Source organism: Protopterus annectens, chromosome 1.part0 (genome assembly GCF_019279795.1).
Source record: "Protopterus annectens isolate FY-2018-M chromosome 1.part0, PAN1.0, whole genome shotgun sequence".
In the NCBI taxonomy this organism is placed as follows: domain Eukaryota; kingdom Metazoa; phylum Chordata; order Ceratodontiformes; family Protopteridae; genus Protopterus; species Protopterus annectens.
In genome coordinates, this window is record NC_056725.1 from 697128578 (window position 1) to 697154188 (window position 25611).

Genomic DNA, 25611 nt, shown 5'->3' on the forward strand with positions numbered 1-25611 from the left:
ACAAAATATTGCATGATAAGCATAAAAGAATGAATCAGAGCAGGTTAGAAAGGAATGGGAAGAGAGATTGGATAAGCTACGTCTCCCAATGATGCAACAAAATTTAGAAGATTTTGGATCTTTGCTTGGAATTGCTTATATAGGTATTTTTATACCCCATGCAGACTTCAAAGATTTTTTCCACGGGTAGACAGCAAATGTTGGAGGTGTGATGGGGAAGAAGAGGTAACTAGGAACATATTTTCTGTGAGTGTAATGAGTTGGCAGACTTTAAAGAGTCCCTGCCAACTGCTCTGTCAGAGATACAGGGTGAGCAAATTGGTGTAACTAAGGAAATTATTTTTTTGAGCTATGATACAGAATTGGAACTGCCTAAATATAGTAAGGCCTTGCTGAGTCTAATTATGGTGGATGCCAAAAAACAATTATGAGAAAATGGAAATCAAAGTCTAAACTAACTTTACTAGAAGTAGTGAATATAGTAACAGATAAATCAACTGGAATTAGGATCTTTAGAAAAGGGCAGGAGCAAATTACATATGAAAAATGGGAATTGTGGGAACAATACATGCAGAGGAGGAACGAGGATTAAAAGAAGGCAGGATTTGAGTGAGCTATGTAATGTTTGACTTACAGTGACTGGATATATTATAAATGATGCATAATGTTTGCAACTGAAATTATGTCAATACAGTTTGTTTTAATTTACATAAATTGTATGATTGCCTGTGTCATACACGATAATTTAATAAAGATATTCTTGTTTAAAAAAAGGCATTGGTGCAAATCCTTTGAGGCCTATCTTTTTACTTGCTATCATTGTATAAATGTGCTACATTCCCCAAAGTGTATATTTTATGATACCTTTTACTCTGCTTTTCTGGCTCCCCTTGGTAAGGAACTGAGGTCATGCTGCCAACTGGACTGAACTGATAGTCTGATGTCCTGAGGGCACCATACTTCCCTTTTTTAATTACATTCACATTATAGTACAGCTCCACTGCTCACACACTGATGTTGCCAGGACTGCTGTATGTCATTACATCATCTTACTTAACTGTATCCCATCTGTCCTATCTAAGCTTCACATTATTCTCCACTCAAGTATTGTCATAACAGCTACTCCACTGTGTTCTGTAGTCCTGCTTTGGCAGGCAGCTTGCTTTGCACTCTTCTGTCCATCTGTGAGCTCTGTTACATTAGTGAAATCTCTGCTCTTCAACCTTACTCATCCCTGACATTTTTCCCTTCACGGAACATTTCTGTGTATATATTACTCTACATTACATCAACACATTATCAACTCAGTATGCACAAATATGAAAACGACTACAAAACGTGATCATGCATTCAATGTTTACCTCATCTACTCATACTTTAATTCAGTTCTGAAGCACTATTAATGTGATCTGGCTGTGGGCTGCTGCTGCAACGAGAATCTGCTTATTGAGCACAATGGCCTGGCTGTATGAGTAGGTGGTAAACATTTAAGGTTTATCATGCACACTACATAAATAGTGCTTTCCTGACTATGACAACCAACATGGCATTTCTAAATCCCTGAGAAGGTAACAAAAAAAAAAAAAACAAAAACAACGTGCAAAGAAGAAGAGCTGCTTCTTACAATATTTAGTGAAAGACAAAGGAATAAGATGGGTACATGAAGTGAATTAGAAATAGGTTTAGCAATGGACATTGTTATATCAGACAGATGGATAGCTATCTCATCTAGTGCCCAATGCCTTTCCGCAAGATGCCTCCCCTCAACTCTTAAGGTGAGGAACAAAAAGTGTAGAGGGGGAAAAAAAGGGTCCATTCCTCTGATCTGGCTCTTCTCATCTCAGGAGCAAGATGGGGTCCATTTCTGCAAATAAAAAGGTCCTACTTTAGGAATTAAAAAAAAATCATTCCACCTTTTTAAAAAACTGGAGCAAACCACCTGCTACAACTTATACCACACACACACTGCTGTCCTGACTGCAAAACCAGTAAGCCAGTACTGCATTACTGATTAATTGATATATCCCAATCACACCGTGTAACAGCTTGCATCCAGGGTGGCTGCCCCTTTGCCGTGTCTCTGACATCAGGTATTAAAGTGAACATTAAACTGATAAAATAACTGTAACAAAACAAAGAAATTACGAGAAACTATGTATATATGTACAAGTTGCATAAGCAGAGATAACAATCAGAATAGAGATAGACACTGTGTACCATGAGAGGAAATACAGTGAGTACGAAGTATCGTTACTTATGTGGTATGACCTGCATGTTGGTATTTGCATTTGTATTCGAGATGGGACCTAAACTTAGAATAGCTTGTAATCTCAGTTATACAGCATTAAACAAAGAATACTGACTAACTAACAAGGCTTAGTGTGTCTGAGATGGGATAACTCAGAGCAGAGTCTGGGGGGAGGGTGATTCTCTGCTCCCAAAAGCTTGCTAGGTTTTATAGCCCAGAAAAGAGGGTACTTGGATACTGATTCTAGACCTCTCTCATCTAAACATTTTTCTGAAGGTGCCTTCCTTTCTTGTTCCCTCAGGCCTTTCTGGCGTCTCTGGATCTCAAGGATGCTTATCTCCATATTCCAGTCCATCTTCTTTTCAATAAATTTTTGCATTTCTCTGTTGCTTCCTGGCATTTTCACTTCTGTGCTTTGCCTTTTGGCCCTTCTACTGCCCCAAGAGTATTCACCAAATGCCTCGCTCCTCTGATTACTTTTTACAGGCTTCAAGGGATCCAAATATTTCCTTACATGGACAATCTTTTGCAAAAATCTTCATTTTGCCAGTTTCTTCTTTAGAGCCTGGGGTTCACAATAAACTTCAAAAAATCTTCCCTGACTCCTTCTCAGGATCATGTCTTTCTAGGTTGCAGGATTCAGACAGTGCCAATGCTGGCATCCCTGCCTCCTCCAAAGGCCTTAACTCTTACTTCTTACTTTCAAACTCTTCTTCCCCTGGCCTCCATTACTGCCAGGGAGTTTCTGAGAGCTCTGGGTTTCATGGCTTCACCATTCTGATGCTCCCTCTGGCCAAACTCCACGAGGAAGTTCCAGTGGTTTCTGAAGTCGGTGTAGCTTCAACACACACATCCTCTAGACTTTACACTTCCTCTTCTTCCTTGACTCAAGAAGGAACTTCTCTAGTGGATTTAGCAGTTGTCTCTGAATCCAGGGCTCCCTTTTCATCCTGTTCCCTCTCAGGATCTGTTTATAGAAGCTTCAGATGTGGGATGGGGAGCACCTTTTGGGTCCCTGAAGGTACAGGGAGTGTGGTTGCCTCATCAGCAGGAGGAGGACATCAACATCAAAGAGATGAGAGCTCTTATGCTTGCTCTTCAGATCTCCCATGTTCTTTTCTCTCCTGGGCCTCTCAAAATATTCACAGACCCTACCACAGTTGTGTGGTATATCAACAAACAGGGGGAACAAGATCTTACCTTCTTTGCCGACTGGCACTTCTGGTATGGGATCTTGCTGTCAAGTATCAAGTGGCTCTTTGGGCAGTTTATATTTCTTCAGATCAGAACACTGTGGCAGACACTCTGAGCAGGTCCTTAACTTAGTCTCACAAATGGATGCTTCACAGGGATGAGTTTCTGGACATTGTTCACCAGTGGAGTACTCCTCAACTAGATCTCTTTGCCTCCTCTCTGAACAATCAACTTCATCTGTTTTGTGCCAGAGTCCCAGGTCCTCTGGTGTGGAAGGTGGACACCCTCTTATTTTCATTTAAGGGGATGTTACTTTATGCATTCCCTCCCTTTCTTCTCATTCCAAAAGTCCCATTCAAGATTCAACAGGGTGCTCCCAAAATCTTGTTGGTGACTCCCTTTTGGCCGCGACAGCACTGGTTCCCTCTTCTTCTGCATCTAGCCAAGGGCAATCATCACAAGTTATCTCACAGGGTAGATCTACTCACACAAGACAAGGGATCTCTCATCCATCCCCACCTGTCCATGCTTCAACTGACACTGTGGGTGATAAGGTTTTGATTTCTCATAGACACCTTTTTTCTGAGGACATACTGCAGGTCCTGCAGGAGGCCAGGAAACCTACTAGAAAATCCTACTTATCTAAATGGAAGAGGTTTTTATATGGTGTCTCTCTCATAACCTGGACTCACTTACTGTGTATGTTCCTTTGGTTCTCTCTTATTTGTGCGAGTTGCTCAGTGTTGGTTTGGCTTATTCTTCTAAGGCCCACTTGTCAGCTCTTTCTGCTTGTCTGCCTTTAACTCCTCCTTTAGCTTCTAGATTTGAGGCTAAGCAATTTCTTAAAGGCATCCTTAATATTAGCCCTCACAGGAAGCCAGTTCCTCCTCTCTGGGATCTTAATTTTGTTCTGCAGAAATGGACTCAGACTCCTTTTAAGCCTACTGTTTCAGCTTCCAACATTGTTCTTGGAATGCAGTTCTTCTGTTAGCTCTTACTTCTGCCAGACAGGTGTCTGAGTTGCAAGCCTTTATGGCTTGTCTGCCTTTTTTGAAATTCCATGAGGACAGGATGTCCTTACATACTAATCATTCTTGTATGCCTAAGGTGGTTAATGAGTCGTCACTTAATCACTATATTAATTTGCCTACTTTTCCCCCTCTCAGCAATCTAACAGTGAGAGGGTGCTGCATACTTTGGATATGCATAGACAGCAAAGATTTTATTTGGATAAGACTAAAGCTATCAGAAAATCTGATCAATTTGTTTCCTTTCATCCTGGGTCTTTAGGAGTGGCTATTTCCATGCAAAATATGTCTACTTTGACTTCAAAGGCTAATTCTTTTTATTACACTTTTCATGGCAAGAGCCTTTCTTCTTCTGTAAAGGCTCGTTATACTAGAGATGCGGCTTCTTCTGGTGGTTATTTCTTTATTTTTTTATTAGAGGGCTCTATTGCTACTTCCTCCTCCCAAGATTCTTCTTGAGGTTTGGCAGTCTCCCATAAGTGAATACTGCGGAGGTGAATGTAAGGACAGTACAGTTATGTAAAATCTTACCATAAGGGTAGATGTCCTTGCCTTCACCCTTGCAGTACTCACTCCCTCCACCACTCTAGTCTTTTTCCTTCCTGGATATGTAGGTTCTCTTTGGTTTTCCTTGGAGTGGTGTTCCTTCTGGACTGGTATTCCTACTGGGCAATCAGTTTTGACGATGGTATGCCAGAACTTCACCTTTATGCTCTACGCTACGCAAGGAGAGTTTGGGTGACATACAGCATACCTTAAAGCAATGGTAGGCTTTGGTAGACTGGCCAGACGTTGAGTTCCACAGCAGGGAATCCCATAAGTGACGAATACTGCAGCAGTGAAGGCAAGGACATCTATTGTTATGGTAAGATTTTACACAACTGTACTTTTTCCCCATTGATATTTAGCTCTTCAAGAAAAATGTCTGTTGTGATGAAGTTACTTTTCTGCCATCGTAACTCTGTTAGAAGTAGTCTTTGCAGGCAGTTGTTTCCCTGTTTAGTTTTATGTACTACTAGGTAGTAACAGTAGCAGGCAACATACAGCTTAGCCTCTTATCTTCCAGTATAATTCTTTGTTAGTTGGTTGTAACTTGCTGCAGACAATAATTTAGTTTAGGAAGAGCAAAAGAGATTGTTGCCTTCTGCTATAGTCACAGAAGTTTAGAGGTATGGAATCTTACTAAAATCACAGGTTTTTATTTCCTACCTCTCCCCCCATGTCCCTAACCATGACTCTAACCTGTAATGTCCCTAACCCTTAACTGGCCTGTTCATAGATTAGTGCTAGGCTAACTGCCCTTGTGAGCCATTTTGAGCTTAGCCAATTATCCCTTGTGAGACTCAAACCCTGCACTTTGTGTTTGTAAGGCTAGCACTTTAACCATTAGGCCACCCTCCTAACCCCGTTGTTTCTGTAAAATGTGGACCAAGGCAAAGTAATAACATATGTCTCTGGCGGAACCCATGTGTATAGCTGTGACTCTGACAACTGTTAATCAACCACCAATGTATGCATGATGTCACTTTTAAATCTGCATGCAACATCACGGCCATTCGACATGTTAATCACTCAAGCCACGCCCACTTCTCAGCCCAACCAGGGAGGTACTATTCTACATCTTCAATAATGCCGAAAGTAGTAGTTCCACAGGTTATATAAGAAAACTATAAAATTCCAGATTAAGTAGACAATTTAAATCACATATTCATCTCCTAAAACAAATCAATGCTTATGTCTAATTCCGTATTTTTTTTTGGCGAAACTGAAGTGTATTAACCCACCACCGAGTTCGTGCAGGAATGGGCGTACCCACCATGATTGACATGCGGGAGGGTGGGATTAACAACAGCAATGTGCCATGATTGACACGCAGTGCTAATAACGGTAAATCCATAGAATTAAAAGCGGAGCATTTAATAAGCACAAACACATGCTAATAATGACATTTGAGCAATCAGTCGCTTTCTATTAGAATAATAAAATGTTTAACAGGCAGTACATAAATAATATATATGAACTTTTTGTCTCATATCAAAGAGTACCAGGAAGCTCAAGCAGTGGATGAGGATGAAGGCTCTGAAAAGGAAAATGAACTATACTCATGAGTCGCTTCATAACATATGCTTCCTGATGCAGTGTTAGAGGTTGTGGGTGTCTGTTTTTAGCCTAAGTTCACAAAATAAAGAAAGAGGCACAACTTGCCTTTGGACTTTTGCCCCGATTTACGAAATAAAAAAAAGATTTCTCCCTTTTTTTGAGGAAGTGCAACTGTAAAGTTGGTATATATAAGTTTGAGGTAAGAGGCTTACCCCCAACATTGGGGGTGCAAGAGAGCTTGACCCCCCCCCAAAAAAAACACTTTAAAAAGTGATTGTCGGTGAATGCAGTTCAGAGATTCAAAACACTGGCACATTCACTTTAGTACACTCATAGTAGAAGCAAGCAGATGAAATAAGAAGAGTTTTGTTTTTTTTAAGAGGAGAATAAAACAATAAAACTGCTTTCTGACAATGCAACTTCACAACCAAAAGCCAAATCCTCTTAGTGCATAGAAAATGTCTCCATTACTAGAATGTCAAAGAAAAATATATTTTTTTCTAAAGCATAGTGGAGGTTCTCTGTTTGTACGTAGGTGCTTCTGTGTGAATGGGAGGGGGACCTAAAAAATGAGAAATATTTTTTATTTATTTATTTACATTTGTTGACCGGGAGTGTCTGACTGGACGTAGGTCCATTTTCAGCGGAGGCCCGGCGAGAAAAGCTTCACAGTTAAAATAAACAGGCAGTAGTTACATTGGATTACATAGCGATTAACAATTTAACATAGCAATTACTTACAACATATTTACAGATGAAGAACATAGTACATCAGTAGACAACTAGTATTTTTATCTGTGAAGTACATAACAGACATTAACAAATGTTACAATAAGAAGTTCCTGCTGTATAATAAGTACTAGGCTTATGAACATCTGAGCTTGCTATAATCAAGGTAGTTAGTGGAGTGGAAAGAAAGGTAGTGGTTGGATGGGGTGGGTGATATTAGAGTGGGAATTGCAAAGGCATAGCCAGCATGTTTTTAGGTGCACCTTTAGTAAAGTTTAGTAAATTTGCAACAGATATTTCATGTTCATCACCAGGGTCAGACTTCCAGGAAAAGCACAAATTTCTCCTTGCTTATCACTATCATATTACCCTCATCCTCCAAACAAAGGGTGAAATTATGTTTTCTTTATAATCGAATCTTTTTGTGCAATTAACCTTGTGTTATAGTGGCATCTTTCAATCAAACGGTGGGCGGTGCAGTCAAAATGCTCGTAGGCGGGGCTTGCTACTGCGCATCTGGAGGTTTAATACACTTCAATGTTGCCTTTTTTCAATTAAGTTTTTTTTTCTCCATTTCCTCTTAAATTTCAGGCAGCAAGGAGGTAGTGTTGTAAAACACAGCCAGGGATTGCCACAGTTTATGTGCAGCAACTGAAAGGGCTAGCAATTGATCTGTAATACATTTTAAAAAAGTTGTTTTTCTAACCAGGAATGTATTTATAAAACCCAAGTTAGATTCAGTTTCTTAAAAAAGTAATTTCCCCCACTACATTACAAAAATGGACATTTCATGATATGAAAGTTTTAAGTCATTTGTATAAACTGCAGCGAACTACCTCGATGTTCTTCGTCTCCCATTGCTGCAGTCCTGACATATGGGTATTCCGCTGTCCACCATCGGCCCGAATACCAAAGGGCTAGAACCGGCGTCGGTCATCGGCGCCCGAGACTGACGTCAGTACGTGTCAGTACAAATGCGCATGACCAACGCCATAACCTCAGTCTTTCTTGCCGCATGGTCCTAAGCAGAAGCAGCATTTGCAAGTGCCGTTCGGCATTCTGGAATTGTCGGTTTTCGAGTTTCAGACCGAGACCAAGTTGGGCTAAGTACCCCGTTGGGGACATTTTTGTCTTTTTCTTGCCTCAGTATTGACGGATGTCAGAAAAAGTTAATAACTGTATTTCTTGTGGGAAACAGATTCCTCATAGGGATTACCATTCACTCTGCATTCCTTGTTTGGGGCCTGAGCACGACGTTGTTGGGTGTCGCTTTTGTGCTACTTTTAACAAGCGTACTATTAAACGTCGGTTGGACTGTGCTAGGCTGGTGTTTGGTAAACGTTGTAATTATAACATGCCGTCGGATTCTCCGACGACTGGTTCTTCTAAGAAACGCAAAGAAAAGTCTTTGCGGTCCAAACAGGATGAGGCGTCCACTCCGGACGCCGGTTCTGTAGTACCACTGGCTACTTCAGTGGCTCCTTCTGAAAGTTTACCTGAGTCTTAAGAGGAGCCTTTGTTACTGCAGGAAGTGGCTTCTCCTGTGTTAGGCCAGGCTGAGGGTGCTTCTCTGATGTCAGTGGTTCCCTCCCCTCATAGGGTAGTTAGGCCTCCTCCTTCTCATAGCAGAGCCCATTCTAAGTCTAAGTCTGCCCCTGCTGGTGCTAGTCCCCAGGGTCCAGCTCCTAGGAAGCACATGTTAAAGATGGCTGAAGATTTGATTACTTTAATTAGGGGTTCTATGCCCCCCCCTGTGAAGAGGCCCAGGGTAGAGACAGAGTTGGAGGGTTTGGTTCAGTCTTCCAATGAGTCAGATTCCTCTGTAGAAGAACTTCAGGATTTCCCTCCTTATTCTGATTCGGAGGCTGAGGACTCTACTCCTCTCGTCCCCTCCAGAAGATTTTTCTTTCTCTGAGACTTTGCATTCCATGAGGGAACATTTCAAATGGGAGGGCCAGGATTATTCTGATTCTCGTAAAAGACTAAGAGAATTCTTGTTTTTGCCTCAGCATAGGCTCTTGGCTATTCCCCCTGTACTGGATGTTGTTCAGGATGTGTTTTCTGAGGCTGCCCTTAACCCAGATTCTCTGCCTCCTGCCCCGGTTAAACCAGATAGATACTACAGGGTTCCGGAAGCTCACAAGTACTTATATAAGAGTCCTAGGGCTGATCCAGAAACTATTACTCAAGGCCCCAAAGGGGTTAGGGCTTCTGTGGTTAGGAATCCAGTTCCTCTGGACAAGGATGCTAGGGCCCTGGATAGGTGGGGTAAAAAACTGTATACCTCTTCGGCTTTGGCTATGAGAGCTTTAAATTGTCAGTTTCATATGCTCCGGTATCAAAATTATTTGCTGGGCCAATTGAAATGTAAAGTAGATGCTTTAGCTGAAGGTATTGAATGTAAGGAGCTTCAGGATTTAGTGCATGCTTCAGACCAAGTTGGTAAGCATTCTTTGCAGTGTGGTTTTGATGCTTTACAGGCTTCTTCCAGGGTGGCTGCTACTAGTTCAGTTATTCGTAGGCATGCTTGGCTTAAAGATCAGACCTTGTCAGAGCATGTTAAGGCTCGAATTATGGATGCTCCTCTACAATCTGATGTTCTTTTTGGCCCTCCTGTAGAATCAGTTTTGAAAGAAATGGAGGAAAAAGCTAAGTCTATGCAGACAGTTAAGGATTTTTTACAGGTTCAGCCCCCTAAGTTCAGTAGGAATTGGCCTGCTAAGGGATGGTCTTTCCCCTCTTCGGATTATCAATCTAGGGGCAGGTCGAGGCGAGGTAGAGGTAGGGCTTCCTCTCATGGCCCTGTTACTTCTAGGTCTTTGAGTTCTTCTACCCCTTCTGCTGGGGAGGGCAGGGGTCAGTCCTTTTGGAAACAGTCCCAATGACCCGTGTCTTCAGCTGCCGGACTCTGCCTTGCTGGCAGCCCCTCTAGGAGGAAAACTGAGACTTTTCAAAAGAAATTGGCATTTGGTTACCCAAGACAAATGGGTATTGGACATAATAAATCGAGGCTACAAATTTTATTTTCACACATTCCCTCCTTTCAAAGGTATGCCGGATGTGCCTCGTCAGCAAAGACTGGAAGCACAGACTCAAATTTCTTCTCTGCTTCAGTTGGAAGCAATACAGGCAGTACCTTCTGCAGAAAGAGGCACAGGGTTTTATTCCCGTCTTTTCTTAGTGCCATATAAAGAAAATACTTGGAGACCAATTCTGGACTTGTCCATTCTAAATACCTTTCTGGAAATTCCAAAATTCAAGATGTTAACACTGCAACAGCTGTTACCTATGCTGGGCAAAGATCACTGGATGGTGACTCTGGATCTCAAAGAGGCCTATCTTCACATTCCTATCAGGCCCAGTTGCAGGAAATTCCTGAGATTTCGGAATGGGAATTTGCATTATCAGTTCTCTGCATTGCCCTTTGGCTTGTCTACTGCGCCCAGGGTATTCACAAAAGTCCTGGCTCCAGTAATAGCTTTTCTCAGGCTACAAGGAATTCAAATTTATCCTTATCTGGACGACTGTTTGATTCTGGCTCGAGGCAAGCACGAACTTCTTCAACATCTGCAGTATGTAATGACAGTTTTAAGATGCCTAGGGTATTCTGTGAACGAAATAAAGTCCAGTCTAGTACCCTCACAAGAGATGTGTTTTCTGGGTGTGAAACTGAATACAGCTGCTCAGATGGCATTTCTTACCCCGGACAAACAAAGGAATCTTCACCTATACTTCCAACAGCTATCAGTAATGTCCAGGCTGACTGCAAGGACAGTCCTTCAAGCCTTGGGGTTCATGGCATCTTGCATTCTAGTACTTCCCAATGCCAAACTGCATATGAGGAAGCTACAATGGTATCTCAAAAGCGTTTGGACTCAACACTGCCACGATTTGGACACTGTCATTCGGATTCTACCTTGCATTCAGAGAGAATTTCTGTGGTGGGCTCAGGAATGCCACCTAAACAAGGGGCTCTCTGTGACCCAACCAGAGGCAAGTCAGATATTAACGACAGACGCCTCGGAGTCAGCCTGGGGAGCTCATTTCAGAGGAAAATGGATTCAAGACCTTTGGGCCCCAGAGCTACTTCACTTGCATATCAACATGAAAGAGATGCTGGCAGTTCAATTTGCTTTGGAAGGATTCAAAAGCCTACTTCAACCAGGACTGGTGTTGATTCGAACAGACAACACGACTGTCATGTGGTACATCAACAAGCAAGGGGAACTCATTCTTACCCTCTTTGCAGACAAGCAATGCTGTTATGGGAAACTGCTTTGAATCTGCACATCACTCTTCGAGCACAGTTTCTGCCAGGAGCACAAAATTCTTTAGCAGATGTTCTGAGCAGACAGATTGTGGATCCTCACGAATGGAAATTGGACCCTCAGGTATTTCTTCAGTTGACAATGGCTTGGGGAACTCCGGACATAGATCTGTTCACTTCTCCTCTGAATTTCCAACTGCCACTGTTTTGCACAAGGCTATTTCATCCGAAAGCCTGGAAAATAGATGCACTATCCTTCAGTTGGAGCAACCTTCACGTGTATGCTTTTCCTCCTTTGCCTCTTCTTCCGAAGGTGCTGTTGAAAGTCAGGAGGGACAAACCTTGCATGATCCTTATAGCACCGGATTGGCCTCGTCAGCATTGGTACCCTCTGTTGAGGAGCTTAGTTCATGTACCACCTTGGCCATTACCACAGATTCCTCACTTATTGTCTCAGGAAAACAATAATTTTCTCAATGTCAGGGTGCAATCCCTACACCTGACAGCCTGGCACATTCTGTTTTAGAGAAGGAGGACCTTCAGCTCCCTCAACAAGTTTTGGATGTTATTTTGGAAGCCAGGCGTCCTAGTACTCGAAAAGTTTATGCGGGTAAATGGAAGAGATTTTTTCTTTGGAGTTCAGCTAAAGGCTTTGATGTCGAATTGTCTAATTTGAGTTGTACATTGCAATATTTGACTATTTTATTGGGCAAGGGTTTGTCCTTCTCTTCTGTAAAAGTGCATGCTGCAGCTATTTCTGCTCACTATGATTGTGACCCTCCTTTATTTTCACATCCATTGGTTAAACAGTTTCTTAGAGGGGCAAAGAATATCAGACCCCCACAGAGGGCTCCTACTCCTACCTGGGATCTTAATTTTGTTTTGGAAAAGCTGACTCTGCCTCCTTTTGAACCTGCAGCTACAGCTGAATTGCAGTTGTTGTCCTGGAAGACTGCTTTTTATTGGCTGTTACTTCTGCTAGAAGGGTATCTGAATTACAGGCCCTCATGGCAGTGGAACCTTTTCTGATTTTTCACAATGACAGAGTTTCCTTACGTACTAATCCTACTTTTCTGCCTAAAGTGATTTCTAATGTGGCATTGAACCAATCTATACATTTGCCTACTTTTTATGCTAACCCCAAAATGAAGGGGAAAAAGTTTTGCATTCTTTGGATGTACATAGGCAGTTGAGGTATTATTTGAGCAGAACCAAAGAGTTCAGAAGATCTCAACAATTATTTGTTTCTTTTGCTTTGACTTCACGAGGGAAAGCTGTCTCGAAACAAACTATTTCCAAGTGGATTGGCCATTGTATTGCATTTTGTTACTCTCATCATGGAGAGGATGTTCCGGCTGGGATCAGGCCTCATTCTACTAGGGCTACGGCCACTTCTACTGCTTTTTTGAGAGGGGTAGCTACTAAGGACATTCTAGAAGCAGCTACTTGGAGTTCTGTACATACCTTTACAAAGCATTATCATTTACCTCTTTATTCTAGGTCTAAGGCTGGGTTTGCCACTGCAATCTTACAGGGCATGTCAGCAGCTCCTAATGCTATTTAGTTGACCAGCCTCCCTTTTTTCCGTTGCTCTGGGATTCTACCCATATGTCAGGACTGCAGCAATGGGAGACGAAGAACATAGTACAGTTTTGTACCTACCATAAATGTAGATGTTCGAGGATCTCCATTGCTGCAGTCCAATTTCCCTCCTCCTTCCCCTTTTTCTTTTTAGGTTGGGGTTTGGGTGGTGTTTTTTGCATTCTGACGTCTGAGGCAAGAAAGACTGAGGTTATGGCGTCGGTCATGCGCATTTGTACTGACGTCAGTCTCGGGCGCCGATGACTGACGCCGGTTCTAGCCCTTTGGTATTCGGGCCGATGGTGGACAGCGGAATACCCATATGTCAGGACTGCAGCAATGGAGATCCTCGAACATCTACATTTATGGTAGGTACAAAACTGTACTTTATATTAAGATTGTAGCCCTTCAGCCACCAGAATCTAAATACGTTAATCATTTCCCTGAAATATAGTAGTTATGTGTAACATAGCCGTCTTTAAGTGAACAGGACATAAACTACTACTGCCTGAAAGGCCTGCCTTTGTTCCGCCAGAAAAAAAAAAGCCGCGTTGCACAAAACAGTATATAATCCATTTGTCACTAAATCCAAAGTTCAACCAAATAAATCTACCTAGGACCATAACAAATTTAGAACACACCTCCATCCTCTGAAATTGTTTGCTCGTAACTTCCGACACGCACGCGTGAGAAAATGACGCTTTTTATATACGTCAGAAAACGTGGCAACGTGAGGGGAGCTTGGTGTACTTTAGACATCGTTGATATTATTATTGTGATTATTTACATTTTATGGCGAGACTAAAGTTGTGAAGGAAAATTAACTAAAAGTAATCACACCGTATTTGTCATCATGCAGATTGGATACGTTTGACTTCTTGACTAAAATTAAGCATACACCGAGGTATATTGAGATGTTCTATAGGATTGTAAGTATTTTTGCACGGACTGTCATTAGTTTTCAAGGGGGAGGGGGTAGAGGTGTGAGAGCCACACCTGGCCGTTACGTTAAATGACATTTTACCTGACAGTAGATCTCACGAGTCAGTTCTGAATGGTTTATGCATATTTTGATTGTAGCTTAATGATTTTATTTGTATGCCGTTCTCTGACATAGGTGCACTTCGTGATTAAAAGGCTTGCTTTGAATACCGAGTAGTGCAGGTAGAGGCTTGTTTGCAAATATTTAGCAAATGTATGTTTCTCTTGATTTGAGTTTCCGGTGTTAATGAGCTGTTTGTAATGTGTTACTGTATTGACTTGATAGGAATTCTTAGGTATTTTTGAAGGTTGTATTTTATTCTTGATAAGAGATTTTCCTGTAGGGAAATGTTAAGCTGATGATTGTTGGCATGATTTGGACCCTGGAGACAATTCAGACGTATTTTAAGCATTGATGCCACGGGCCAATCGTTCATTCCCAATAATGTCGTCTAAACAACATTTTTTGGTGTGTGGTGTTGACCATGGATGTGTGTGACAGTGTGAATGTCTGGGTGAGTTAAGTATCCAACCGTGTATCCTCTTCCACATGCCCGTATTGTCGGATACCAACAAGACTGTCGCTTTATGTGCGTCTCCCCCCTTTCTTTTTCTGTGTGTGTGTGTATGTTTGTATATGTATGTGTGTATACATACATACACACACACAAATATAATATATATATATTAGTGTGTCTGTGGGGGCGAGCATGTTAAACTTCGCCTAAGTTTGCGGAGGATTATGGTGAAAAAACTTACTGACTGGAAATTTAGTTTTGTCATTGGTGAAATTCGAGGAATTTCATAGAAAGGAGATTTTCGTAATATTTTAGAACTGTAAGCGAATGAGTTGTTATGCAGACTCATTACAGTTATGGTTAATAATTTATCATTTTTCTATAACGGTTGCATCTAACAGTGCTCCTGAGAGAAGTTTTGTTAAGTGTGAAATATTTCTTTTCTGAAACCTTTTGGGGTGTATTATTAATGGCATTTGTTGTTGCTTGGGAGGGTATAGTTTTGCCAAGACGTTTGGCACAGACTTTTGATCTTGTCCGAAAATGCCATCATTTTTGCTTAGTGCATTAAAACACTAATATATTTCTCCCATTGAACTCTCTAGATATGTATTTCTGATCATGTTGAAAGGTAATTGGTTGATGAGCTGTTTTGAAGGAACCTGAAGTGATGGAGTGACGTATGCAATGTTCATTTAGGCTTCTGAGATTCTGATTTCCCAGTTTTGTTTGATATTTCAGTAGGCTGTAGTATATGTTATGACAATTGTCAATAAAATATAAAGCTGGAAATTTTAGTATTCTGTTTTTATCAAATATGTTTATTTTGAAATATAATTTAAGATATGTTGCAATTTGATAAACATCAGTGCCATCAAAACCTACACACTTAAAATGTTCAACATAGCGCAAATGAAATGTCAGTTTTCATTGTACAGTTGAATAACAAATAACGAATATGCAGCAGGTGGGACAACAGATGAAAACTGGCAATTAAAATTATAATCTCGTAGCCATAGAAAGTTGTCAGTGAATGGTTAAAAATCATTTTGAGATAAGCAGTTAAGCAGATATCATTTGTGAAAGAGTGATTTCTTTATTTATCCAGATTCTGAACTGATTTTTTTAAAAAATTACCTGAGAATTAATTTTAGTAAGAAACTTGGTTAGATATAATGAAAATTTAATACGAGATACATTTTAAGTTTTATCTCTGCTGATGTGCAGTGATCATGAGGTTATAAAGGTTAAATTACTGCTACATACTTCTGCCAAACTGAAATCTAAACTTTATTGAAGCAAAATATTTACTGAGTAATACTACTTGGAGTGATGTATTCAGTAGAAAAACTGCAGAAAAAATATGGCAAGTTTTAATTTTTTTTTTTTTTGCATTTCCCTTTTAACATCAGAATGTCACACAAGGTCAAGAATATATATTTCCATGACAACAAAATGCTTAATCAGTACGAGACAGAAAATAAGAAATAGAAACTAGGTCAAATTATAACTTTGAAAACTGAAATACGTTGGACAGGCTAACATAGCGTGAGATGAGATCAAGAAAAAAGTGAAGAACATTTTATATAAATGTACAGGAGTAAAGAGATTTTGAAATTTATTCTGAAACACAGCAGGCTCTGTATGTAGTTACAACACTTTTAAGTATTTCATTTGTAAAACAGTTTGGCTTCAAAAATGAGGTGATAAACTGCCCTAATAACATCCTGGTAACTTTGGATATTGAGAAATAACTGTAAACTGGACCCAAACAAAGTACAGAAAGGAAATGGAATTAGTTATAATGGCCTGAGAGCACTTCGTTATGAACTTACAAAACTATTATATCTGTTAATCACTAGGTCATTTTAAGTAAGGAAAGATTCCTCAAGATTGGAGGCATGCATTTATTAAACCTTTCTTTAAGGGAAAGGGGACTAGGACAAACCCAAGGTCGTACAGACCCATGAGTTGACTTTCTTGTGGAAAATAATGGAGAAAGTTATTTTAGATAAATCACTGTCATAATTGGAAAGGTTGGGACGTAAAACCTTATCAGCATGTACGTGTTGGAAATCAAGCTATAACCACCTTTAATAAAACAAGATGTTCTATAACAGTATGGTAACTGCTATGCATGAAAAATTGTGTTGTGATGTAATTTATATAGACTTGACTTCAGTCTTTGATAAGATCATACACCAAACACTGATCAGTAATGTAGAACAAGTAGGTATTGATGTAATCTTGATAAGATGGGTACCTGCATGTCATACAGAAAGACATGGCAAGTATACAACAATTGGACAGGTGAAAGTCTAGGTTGCAATTAGGGTATCCCATGGGGCTCTGCCTTAGCTTATACTTGATTAGGATGTATCTTTCAGCTCTGTCTTTCTCGTCTGCCCAGATGACTTGAAAATGGGTAAACTGATTACATGTTTTACAGGTAGGGCATGTCTGAAAAGCAACTTTGCTAAACTGACATTTAGAGCACAGGCGAATAATATGCTGATAAGTACATCAAAAACTAATATTAGATTTGGGCAACATAGATTTAAAGGTGATTATTTAATACGGTACTTAATGATTGAAATTGTAGATTTAGTTAAGGACATGGGTTTTATGAGTAGATCCAGTTTTGAGTTTTTCTAATCACATCAACCAATTGGTTTATGATAGTTATAAAACTATAGGTTGTATAAAAGATTTCTAAAGTCTTGGAAATTGCTAATGGTGAAATAATTGTAAGTTATGGAGCGCTGTGGAAACCTTATGAGAAAACAAGTATGAGTAAATTGGAAAGTGTACTAAAGAAGAATAACAAGGGCATCATTGGATGTGAAAATTTAAGTTAAGAAAGACTAAATATCTGAACTCGTGCAGATATTTAAGATGGAATCTTATTCATGTATATAGGGCATTAAGAGACATCTATCTCTGAAAATGTTTGGGACTATCAAAAATTAGTAGAGAATGTTCAGACAACTTGTGTAGGAGATTATATAAGAATTAGAGCTTTACTAATTGGTTTGTTGAGAAAGAGAGTAGCCGATGCCCACCAAACTATATTAAAGCAAGCACTAGTTTTGATATTTTTAAAAACAACTTTGACACTTTTTATGTAAATGACTGTTTTGGTATATTGGTAGGTTAGAAGGGCATTATTGCCTGTGCCAGAAATGCTTGTATGTATGTATTCAGTAGTAATACAAACTTGAACAGAACAGTGTCATTAGTTAGCAAAAAATATTTTGCTTTATCATAGAGAGAGTCCGGTAGACTTAGAATAACTTGTTCTTGAGTAAATAAGGAAATAAATAACAGATGAAGTTTTTTTTTCCTACTTTTTCAATAAGTCTGTCTCAGATTTTTTAGTCTGGAGACCATACCAAAAAATGTCTGTAAGCTGGTTTTGATGAATATAGCAACTGCATAGTACCCTTGATAAGCAGTTTTTGATGGAATCTTGTGATCATTATAATAATGTCTGTTGTGTGAAGTATAGTTTGTTAAATGAGAAAAGCTTCTTATTGGTTATCACAAGTATTGGCAAGATATTATTTAGGTTAAACATAGGGTCCAGATTATGCTACTGTATGGCACAATTAATTATAATAATTTAAAATAAATTTTGGAAGAAGAGACCATCATTTTAGTGAATAGAGAAAAGTCTAGAATTACCAAAAATAAATATGTCGTAATTTGGGCTATAGGCAGTTGATATTGTATTAAGAAGAAGCAAGGACCATCTTCAGAATAGTGAAGAATTCTATTTTTATGAAAATAAATATGTTTTAATTTAGGTAGAAGGGCAATTCAGGTTATATTAAGAACAGCTGTTTGACTCTTAGGAGTTTTAGTGTTTGACAGCAGTTATCTGTTGACGAGAAAGTAAGTATTCAATGAAAAGTATGTGATGGTTAAAAAAGAGAGGAAAATGTTTGTCATCTGTGAATTTCCTCCTAATAAAACACTGTGAGTTTTAACTTTAGGTGAACAAAACTGATTGATTAGCTCTGAGAAAGCAAGCTCCTTTCCTAAAAGTCTGAAGTTTTTAATAGAATAGTAAGAAATTATGAGATATGGAAATTAACTAAGCATCTATGGTCAATATAGAACATGGACTTAGATTGGACTGAGTGGATAGGAAATGGTACAATGTTGTTTGAGGGTTTAAGTCATGAAGTACTTGAAAAAAAGTCTAGCTGCCTTTGAAATAATGTGGTAAATATATAAGTCCTCCAATACATTTGAGGACCATGTGTTTATATGACAAGACTGTCATTTATTTTCAGTAGAAACATTTTAGTAACTCATTGTGAATCTTCTTCTTCTTTCGGCTTTTCCTGGTTAGGGGTTGCCCCTCATTTGTGAATAAAATAAGTAATTTGGAATATATTGACATGAAGAAGGTATGAGCTGTTTGTTGACCAGAGATTTCAAACTTTCAACTATTACACCTCAAGCAGTCCTCAAACCTAATTCTAGTTGAGGAAATGTACTGCATTACATTCCTGGGCTAGTCCTCATATACAGAGCTCATAGTCATATAAGTTTGGTAACCCTGTTTTTATTTTTTTTTGTGTAATATATATACCCTTTTGTTGATAAATGTCGTAGTATGCTAATAAAACCTGCACAAAGGAAGACTGTTTTAATGCATCTAACTCCCTGCTAAAGTTCCTTCAGATTTTTGCTAAGTGATCCCTGTAGACATTTAGAGTTTATTTAGGTTTAGTGGCATCTTCTTTGTTTACGTACGTGTTTACCCATTACATTTGATTCTGTCTTCAATCCCTGTATGAGAATGTGATAGATTTATACAGGTAGATTTTTGTGTTGATCTGGCACATACATGCAAGGATTGATAACCAAAGAAAGTTGGCAAGGCAGAAGCACAAACAAAACTAGTAACCCCAAATAAATGCCTCTGCTATGGTACCCAAAGACTGCACAGAACAATCAGGGAGAAAAAAGTAAAACAACATTTTATTGCAGTCATTAAGTGCATTTGTTTTAAAATAAGATTTCTTCAGAATAACAAATACACTTCTAAAAACAGTATTTATACAGAATTCAAAATAATTCACTAAAGCAGAATATTTTACGTCACTTCTTGTTACTTTTCCTCTAAAAAACTTACTGACAGACCACTATTTTCTGTTGTATTGGATAAAGTGTATCCCACACAAATTAAAAAAATACAGTCTACGAATCCTACGTCATCTGAAATAGTCAATACTTTTATATTAATTTTTGTAAAAAAAAATATGTAAGAGGTATATAACCTTGCATATTTTTAGGTTTTTCAGGAGAATGTTTTTTTCTATCAAAACAATAACCCTATTACAAAACTAGAAACACAGTAAACCACAACATCATCATCCCTTGAGTCACACACATAGCTTTTCTGCATTTCACATTTTAGAAAACAGGTCCCGATATTTGGTGATGATTTTCTGAATTTTGAGTGTCATTGTTGTATTTCAAGATGGAGGGACGTATTATAGTTGGTTTCAGCCTTTGACCCAACCAACTTATCTTTGGACTCGGGGCACACTAGTTCAGCTGAGTTGTTGAACGGTGATATGAGATATGTTCAAGTTTCATGGAATAAAGAACAAATTGCTTATAGAAATATTGATATGGTATTAGATGACAAACCTACTGCAAGGTATGATGGACAGAAATTTACATGATTTCCTCGCAGTCTCGAAACTCATTATTCCAGCCATCTCTGGGATTCCTAAGACCCACAAGAATGTTCTGGATCCTCCACTTAGACCCATTGTGGTAGCAGCTTATTCCAAAACCCACCCCTAGCTGTTTTGCAGATAGAAAGCATAAATCATTTTTTAAAGCCGTGCAACCATGTGCTAGTAGATTCTTGGGATTTTTTTAGGAAAAGTGGCTGAAATATTTTTTTCCCTCATAACTTTTTAGTGACTATCTACATTAAGGATCTAGTCATTGTGATTCCCCACTCTTTGGGGTTAGAGTGGTATGGAAGCATTCTTATGATGTGTACATTTTTGACCATCAGTGACCTCAGATTGGTTAGGGAATGCTTGGATATAATGCTGAGTAACAACTTCCTGTACTTTGAGGGGGAATACTACAAACAGACAGAAGAGTGGGGTGGCTATGGGAGCAGCTTGTGCCCCTGTGTTTGCCAACATAGTACTGTTATATTGGGATCAATAGTACGTTTTGAATCCCCTTATTTTCAATCCAGCGTCCTATACCTACGCTTTGTAGGTGATATCTTTCTCATCTGGAAAGGGGCTAAGTATGAATTAGATGAATTTATTAATTACGTCAACCAAACCTGGAATTTTTGAAATTTACAAGTAATGTAAGTTGTGATGAGATTCATTTTTTTGGACGTCACACTTGTAAAAGACTTGAATAATTCCAACAAAGCCAATCAGTAAAGCAAACCACAGTTTTAATCTTCAATAACAAATATCCACTCGGTTAAGCACTTTTGTCTGATAGTTCAGACATCATGTGGCGGTGGTGGCGCAGTGGTGCAGCGGTTAATGCTGGCGCCTCACAGCAAGAGGTTCTCTGGTTCGATTCTCGGCTGGGGTGCCTTCTGTGCGGAGTTTGCATGTTCTCCCTGCGTTCGCGTGGGTTTCCTCCGGGTACTCCGGTTTCCTTCCACATTCTAAAGACATGCTTCTGGAGCATTTCTCCCCGGGCCTCCACTGAAAACAGGATCTGTGGAACCTAGTTGGACTTTCCCGGTCAACAAATGTTAAATAAAAAAAAAAGTCATCAGAACCAAGAAGAATGTTTAAAATCCAAGGCTAAAAATACAAGTAAAATGACACACCCATTCAAAACCACCAGTGATGGCTCATCATTAATTAAACACGTCAGAATTAACAGAATAAAAGCTACAGTAACTAAAGTTTTTCATACAAACAAACCGGGTATTATAAACCCACAAAATGCTAGATATATTTCTAGTGAGCTGAAAAGAAGAGCATTAACCCTTTAGCATTTTGTGGGTTTATAATACCTGGTTTGTTTGTATGACTTTACTGACTGGATTCGTTGGAATTATTTTTGTCTCTGTTTCGTGGCTTGGATGCCAGTGGATTTATTTTGCTTTTGTAAAAGACTTGGATAAAAGGAAATTTAGATCTAAACTTTACAGAAAAGACAGTTTTTCTAATTCTCATTTATATCACAGTAGTGACCATCCAAAGAAGAATATAGTCAAGGGGCTGATGGTGAGTGTAGATTGTATGATATCTGCATACAATGATTTAGTAAGGGAACTGGATTACATTCAAGAGCTTCCCCTAGAAGAGTGAAGTGTTAAAAAGGCCTGAGGTACAAAATTTGTTCCTCTTTTGGGTGGTAATACATCCAGTTTGGATGCATTGGACCAAATATAGTGCCCCGAGTCCAAGGATGAGGCGGTTGGGGCAGAGGCTATAACCAAATGTAATGGGTCCCTCATCTTGAAATACAATTTCAGCACTCTCAGTACTCAGAAAATTGTCACTAAATATTGGGACCGGTTTTCTAAAATACCCAATGGTTTACCAGTTTTTCTCAAACTGCCCCTATACACCTATAAAACAGGCAGAAAACTAATTGGCACAGTGGTTAAGGTATTTGCCTCTCATCTGCAAGGTGTAAGGTTTGATCCTCATGTGTGGTAAGAGCTTCTTTGAATAAAGACCTATCTTTGCTGGGTGTGTGGCATACACCTGTAATCCTAGCATCCTGGGAGGCAGAGGTTCTTGGATCCAATCAAACTGTGCCTGAGAAACCACACTTCCTGGAAAAGGGGAGAAAAAGTAATCCACCAAGGAGGCACAATTATTGAAATATTAAAAATCTTGTTGAAAAAGGGACCAATGAGAAAGTATTCACATGCAATCATGTTCTAAAAGGCATATACAAATGTGGTATGTGCCACCAGTGCACATATATGGCACATTGTGGAGAACTATTTCTATTTCTTCCTAGTATAGGGGAAACTTTCAAGGGGAACAGGTTATTTTAATTGTTCCACCAAGAGGGTCGTGTATTTAGCTTTTTGCACAGCATGCTTCTACTAGTGGGGAAGACTGAATGTGCTCTCAAAAGTAGAGTACACAAGCATATGTACGAGGTCAGGAAAAAGACTGAAATGCCCTGTACAGACATTTAGTTAGGTGTGCTCAGAGCAGATTTTTATTTTTGGTATTAGAAAAAGTAGAACTTAACCCCCATGGGGGGGGGGGGTGGGGGGGGCAATGGGAGATGATATTGGTGTATCAAGAACTGGTTTAGCAGTTGTAACGTAATGCTGATGTTCCACCAGGTCTGAATAACTAGAACTCCCTAGCTCCAATTTTGAAAATGAGAGCAATAAAATTGTAAGAATTACTCAAGGTATGATGATGATGATATGAGGTTCTTGTTTTGATATTTTTAGAAAAGTTTATTCTCTTGAAAAACCTGTGCAAGGTTATGTAGCTATATATTTATGTATTTTATATAAATTAATGTAAAATTCTTGACTATTTTGGATAAAGTAAGATTCTTAGCGTCTATATTACAAATTTGAATGTTTAGGTGATCGAACACCTACACATCGAGCTTGTAATATTGAACCCAAAAACTTCGAATGGCGCAGGAAAACACATTGGTCTGCCACAGAAAAAAAAAAACTTTACACCCAAACAAGTGGAGGGCTTCACCCACCCCCCAAACTAAATATACCAACTCTGAGATCGTTCTACAGTAGACAAAATGGCAAAAATCCGGTGAACGGTCAAGGGAAATCTTTCCCTGCGTTAAGTTGGTCATTCGCTGTTTTTTGCTTTCGATATTACAAGTTCGATGTTTAGGTGTTTGCTCACCTAAGCATTCGATCTTGTAATAGAGACCCGGATTCTTAGACTGTATTTTTTAATATATGTGTAGTACATTGTATCTAATACAATAGAAAATAATGGTCTGTTTAATTTTTTAGGGGGCAAGTAACAGGAAGTGATGTAAAAAATTCTGCTTTAATGAATTCTGTGTAAATACTGGTTTTAAAAGTGTATTTGTTATTTTGAAGAAATCTTATTTTTTAAGACGGGGGTGCTTAATGACTGTAATAAAATTTTGGTTAACTTTTTCCACGCTAGTGTTCTTTGACATCTTTGGTTGCCATAGAGCCATTTCTTTGTGGTTACATATATGCTAAGAAACACATTGGTTTGTTCAGCATGTGGTGGCTGTGTTCAAGCATCATTCAGTAGTAGGGCTGTTCAACCCTTGTCTTTCACCTGCGAGTCTCCTTACAGCAGGTGAAGCTCTATGAGTCTTCTTTGTTGAGTGATGTGTCTGGTGTCATTTGAATGGAGTATTTGTACACAAAATATACCACAAGTTGGTGACACTGGCTTAACTTAAAGCATCTTGTGCAGCAATGGAAGTCTTGCAATTGCCCCAGTTTATGTCTTGGGAATAATAGTAATATACAATGCAAAAAGTTAATGACTATATTTATGAATGATGAAATCATAGTGTTACGTAAAATAAGGTAAATGCATGTTGTGAAAGGCATTCACTATTTTATAGTGTGGAACCCAGTTATTCAGTGTGTGATGTCTGTTGTGAATGTAGAACTGTTGTCTTATGTGCCATATTTCTAAAATAGATTGGCTGACTGTTGCAGCTTTGATAGATAATGCAATTAGCTAGACTTGTAAAGTAGAAGCTTGTTTTAGGAGCGAGTCTGTCCCTTGGGACTACAGCCAGTTGTTGTGGTACATCAGACGGATGGCTTTTTTGCTGGTTTGTAATAGTCTATTCTGGAGATCCTGAGCATGAAAATGGGTATGATAACTGTGGATGTCTTTTAATACATTCCTGAATCTTCATTCTCTTACAGTAGGGTCAGCCACCAACAGCTGGTATTGACTAGCTCCAGCTTTTCCAGTAATGAAAATGTTATATCCCACCCCTTCCACCACACTCAGACTGTGATCATTGGATCTCATGTGCCCTTGTAGCCAAGAGGGGTAGACTCTGGCAAAAGTGAGTTTCTCATGTCTTTTTAGCGATAAAAGAGACAGAATTTCTTTCTTTCTTTTATTTTTCTGGATTCCAGTAGGTTGTTTGTGTATTCAAAGAATGTGGATTGGTACAATTTTTTTTCCACGTATTTTTATTATACATTAATCTAAACAATCTTTATGTTAAAAAAATGAAAGAACACTTAGTTTGCATTTTTTAACTGAGAATTTCTAGTTTGCAGGTCCCATTTTAGTAGAACTGTGGAAGGAAAAATATGAAGACATAATATTAAATAATGTGAACTTAGTACAGTAAATTACACAGAAAGTTGACAGTAGGTATGCAGTTTCCAGACAGAATGGTGAACAAATAAACATATAGTTGATAAGATGGTGAAGAAAAAGGGAACAAGAAAGACCTTTACTAGGTCACTTGCTGAGGGTTTCCCCGCTCTGCTTTGTGCCTTTTTACTGCTGGTGGACTGGCCCCCACATTCAAAATTAAGATCACAAACAAACTGATATAGAATTTTACTGATGGTTTGTTTGCATTCTGCTGTGTGTCTTTACTGCTGGCAGAGGACTATCCCCATGTTCAGAAATAAAATTGTGAGTGAACAGACGGTCCCTATATATTGTGTTAGGTTCCCCACACTACTCTCTAGTGTCTTTACTGTTGGTGGATTTGCCCCAAGAATATAAACTGCTGGCAGAGGACTTATCCCCATGTTCAGAAATAAAATTGTGAGTGAACAGACGGTCCCTATATATTGTGTTAGGTTCCCCACACTACTCTCTAGTGTCTTTACTGTTGGTGGATTTGCCCCAAGAATATAAACAAGCGGATTTTCACTAGGGCTTTCGCTGAGTGTTTCCTTCTGTTGTTTTGTATGTCTTTACTGCTAGTTGAAAAGACCAGGCACCCACAGTTAAGATAATGAACAAGGGG

The 25611-nt window shown here is 39.1% G+C and overlaps 2 protein-coding genes across 5 annotated transcripts in view; one reads left to right on the forward strand and one right to left on the reverse strand.

Moving 5' to 3' along the window:
* BLVRB (biliverdin reductase B) overlaps positions 1-13931 on the reverse strand; it is a 464958-nt gene extending 451027 nt beyond the window's left edge. For both annotated transcript variants that reach the window (XM_044062318.1, XM_044062300.1), the window contains exon 1: positions 13789-13931. In XM_044062318.1, the coding sequence (XP_043918253.1) occupies positions 13789-13906 (118 nt within the window). In that variant the 5' untranslated portion in view covers positions 13907-13931. The remainder of the gene's footprint in view (positions 1-13788) is intronic.
* Positions 13932-13954: 23 nt separating this feature from the next.
* Positions 13955-25611, forward strand: part of SIPA1L3 (signal induced proliferation associated 1 like 3) — a 3185962-nt gene continuing 3174305 nt past the window's right edge. Inside the window, exon 1 of one of the 3 annotated variants that reach the window (XM_044062280.1) lies at positions 13955-14051. The gene's annotated coding sequence lies outside the window, so the exon portion shown is untranslated. Of the gene's footprint in view, positions 14077-14194; positions 14312-25611 lie in introns of those variants that run through there. The other 2 variants (XM_044062270.1, XM_044062288.1) reach the window with 2 other exon arrangements.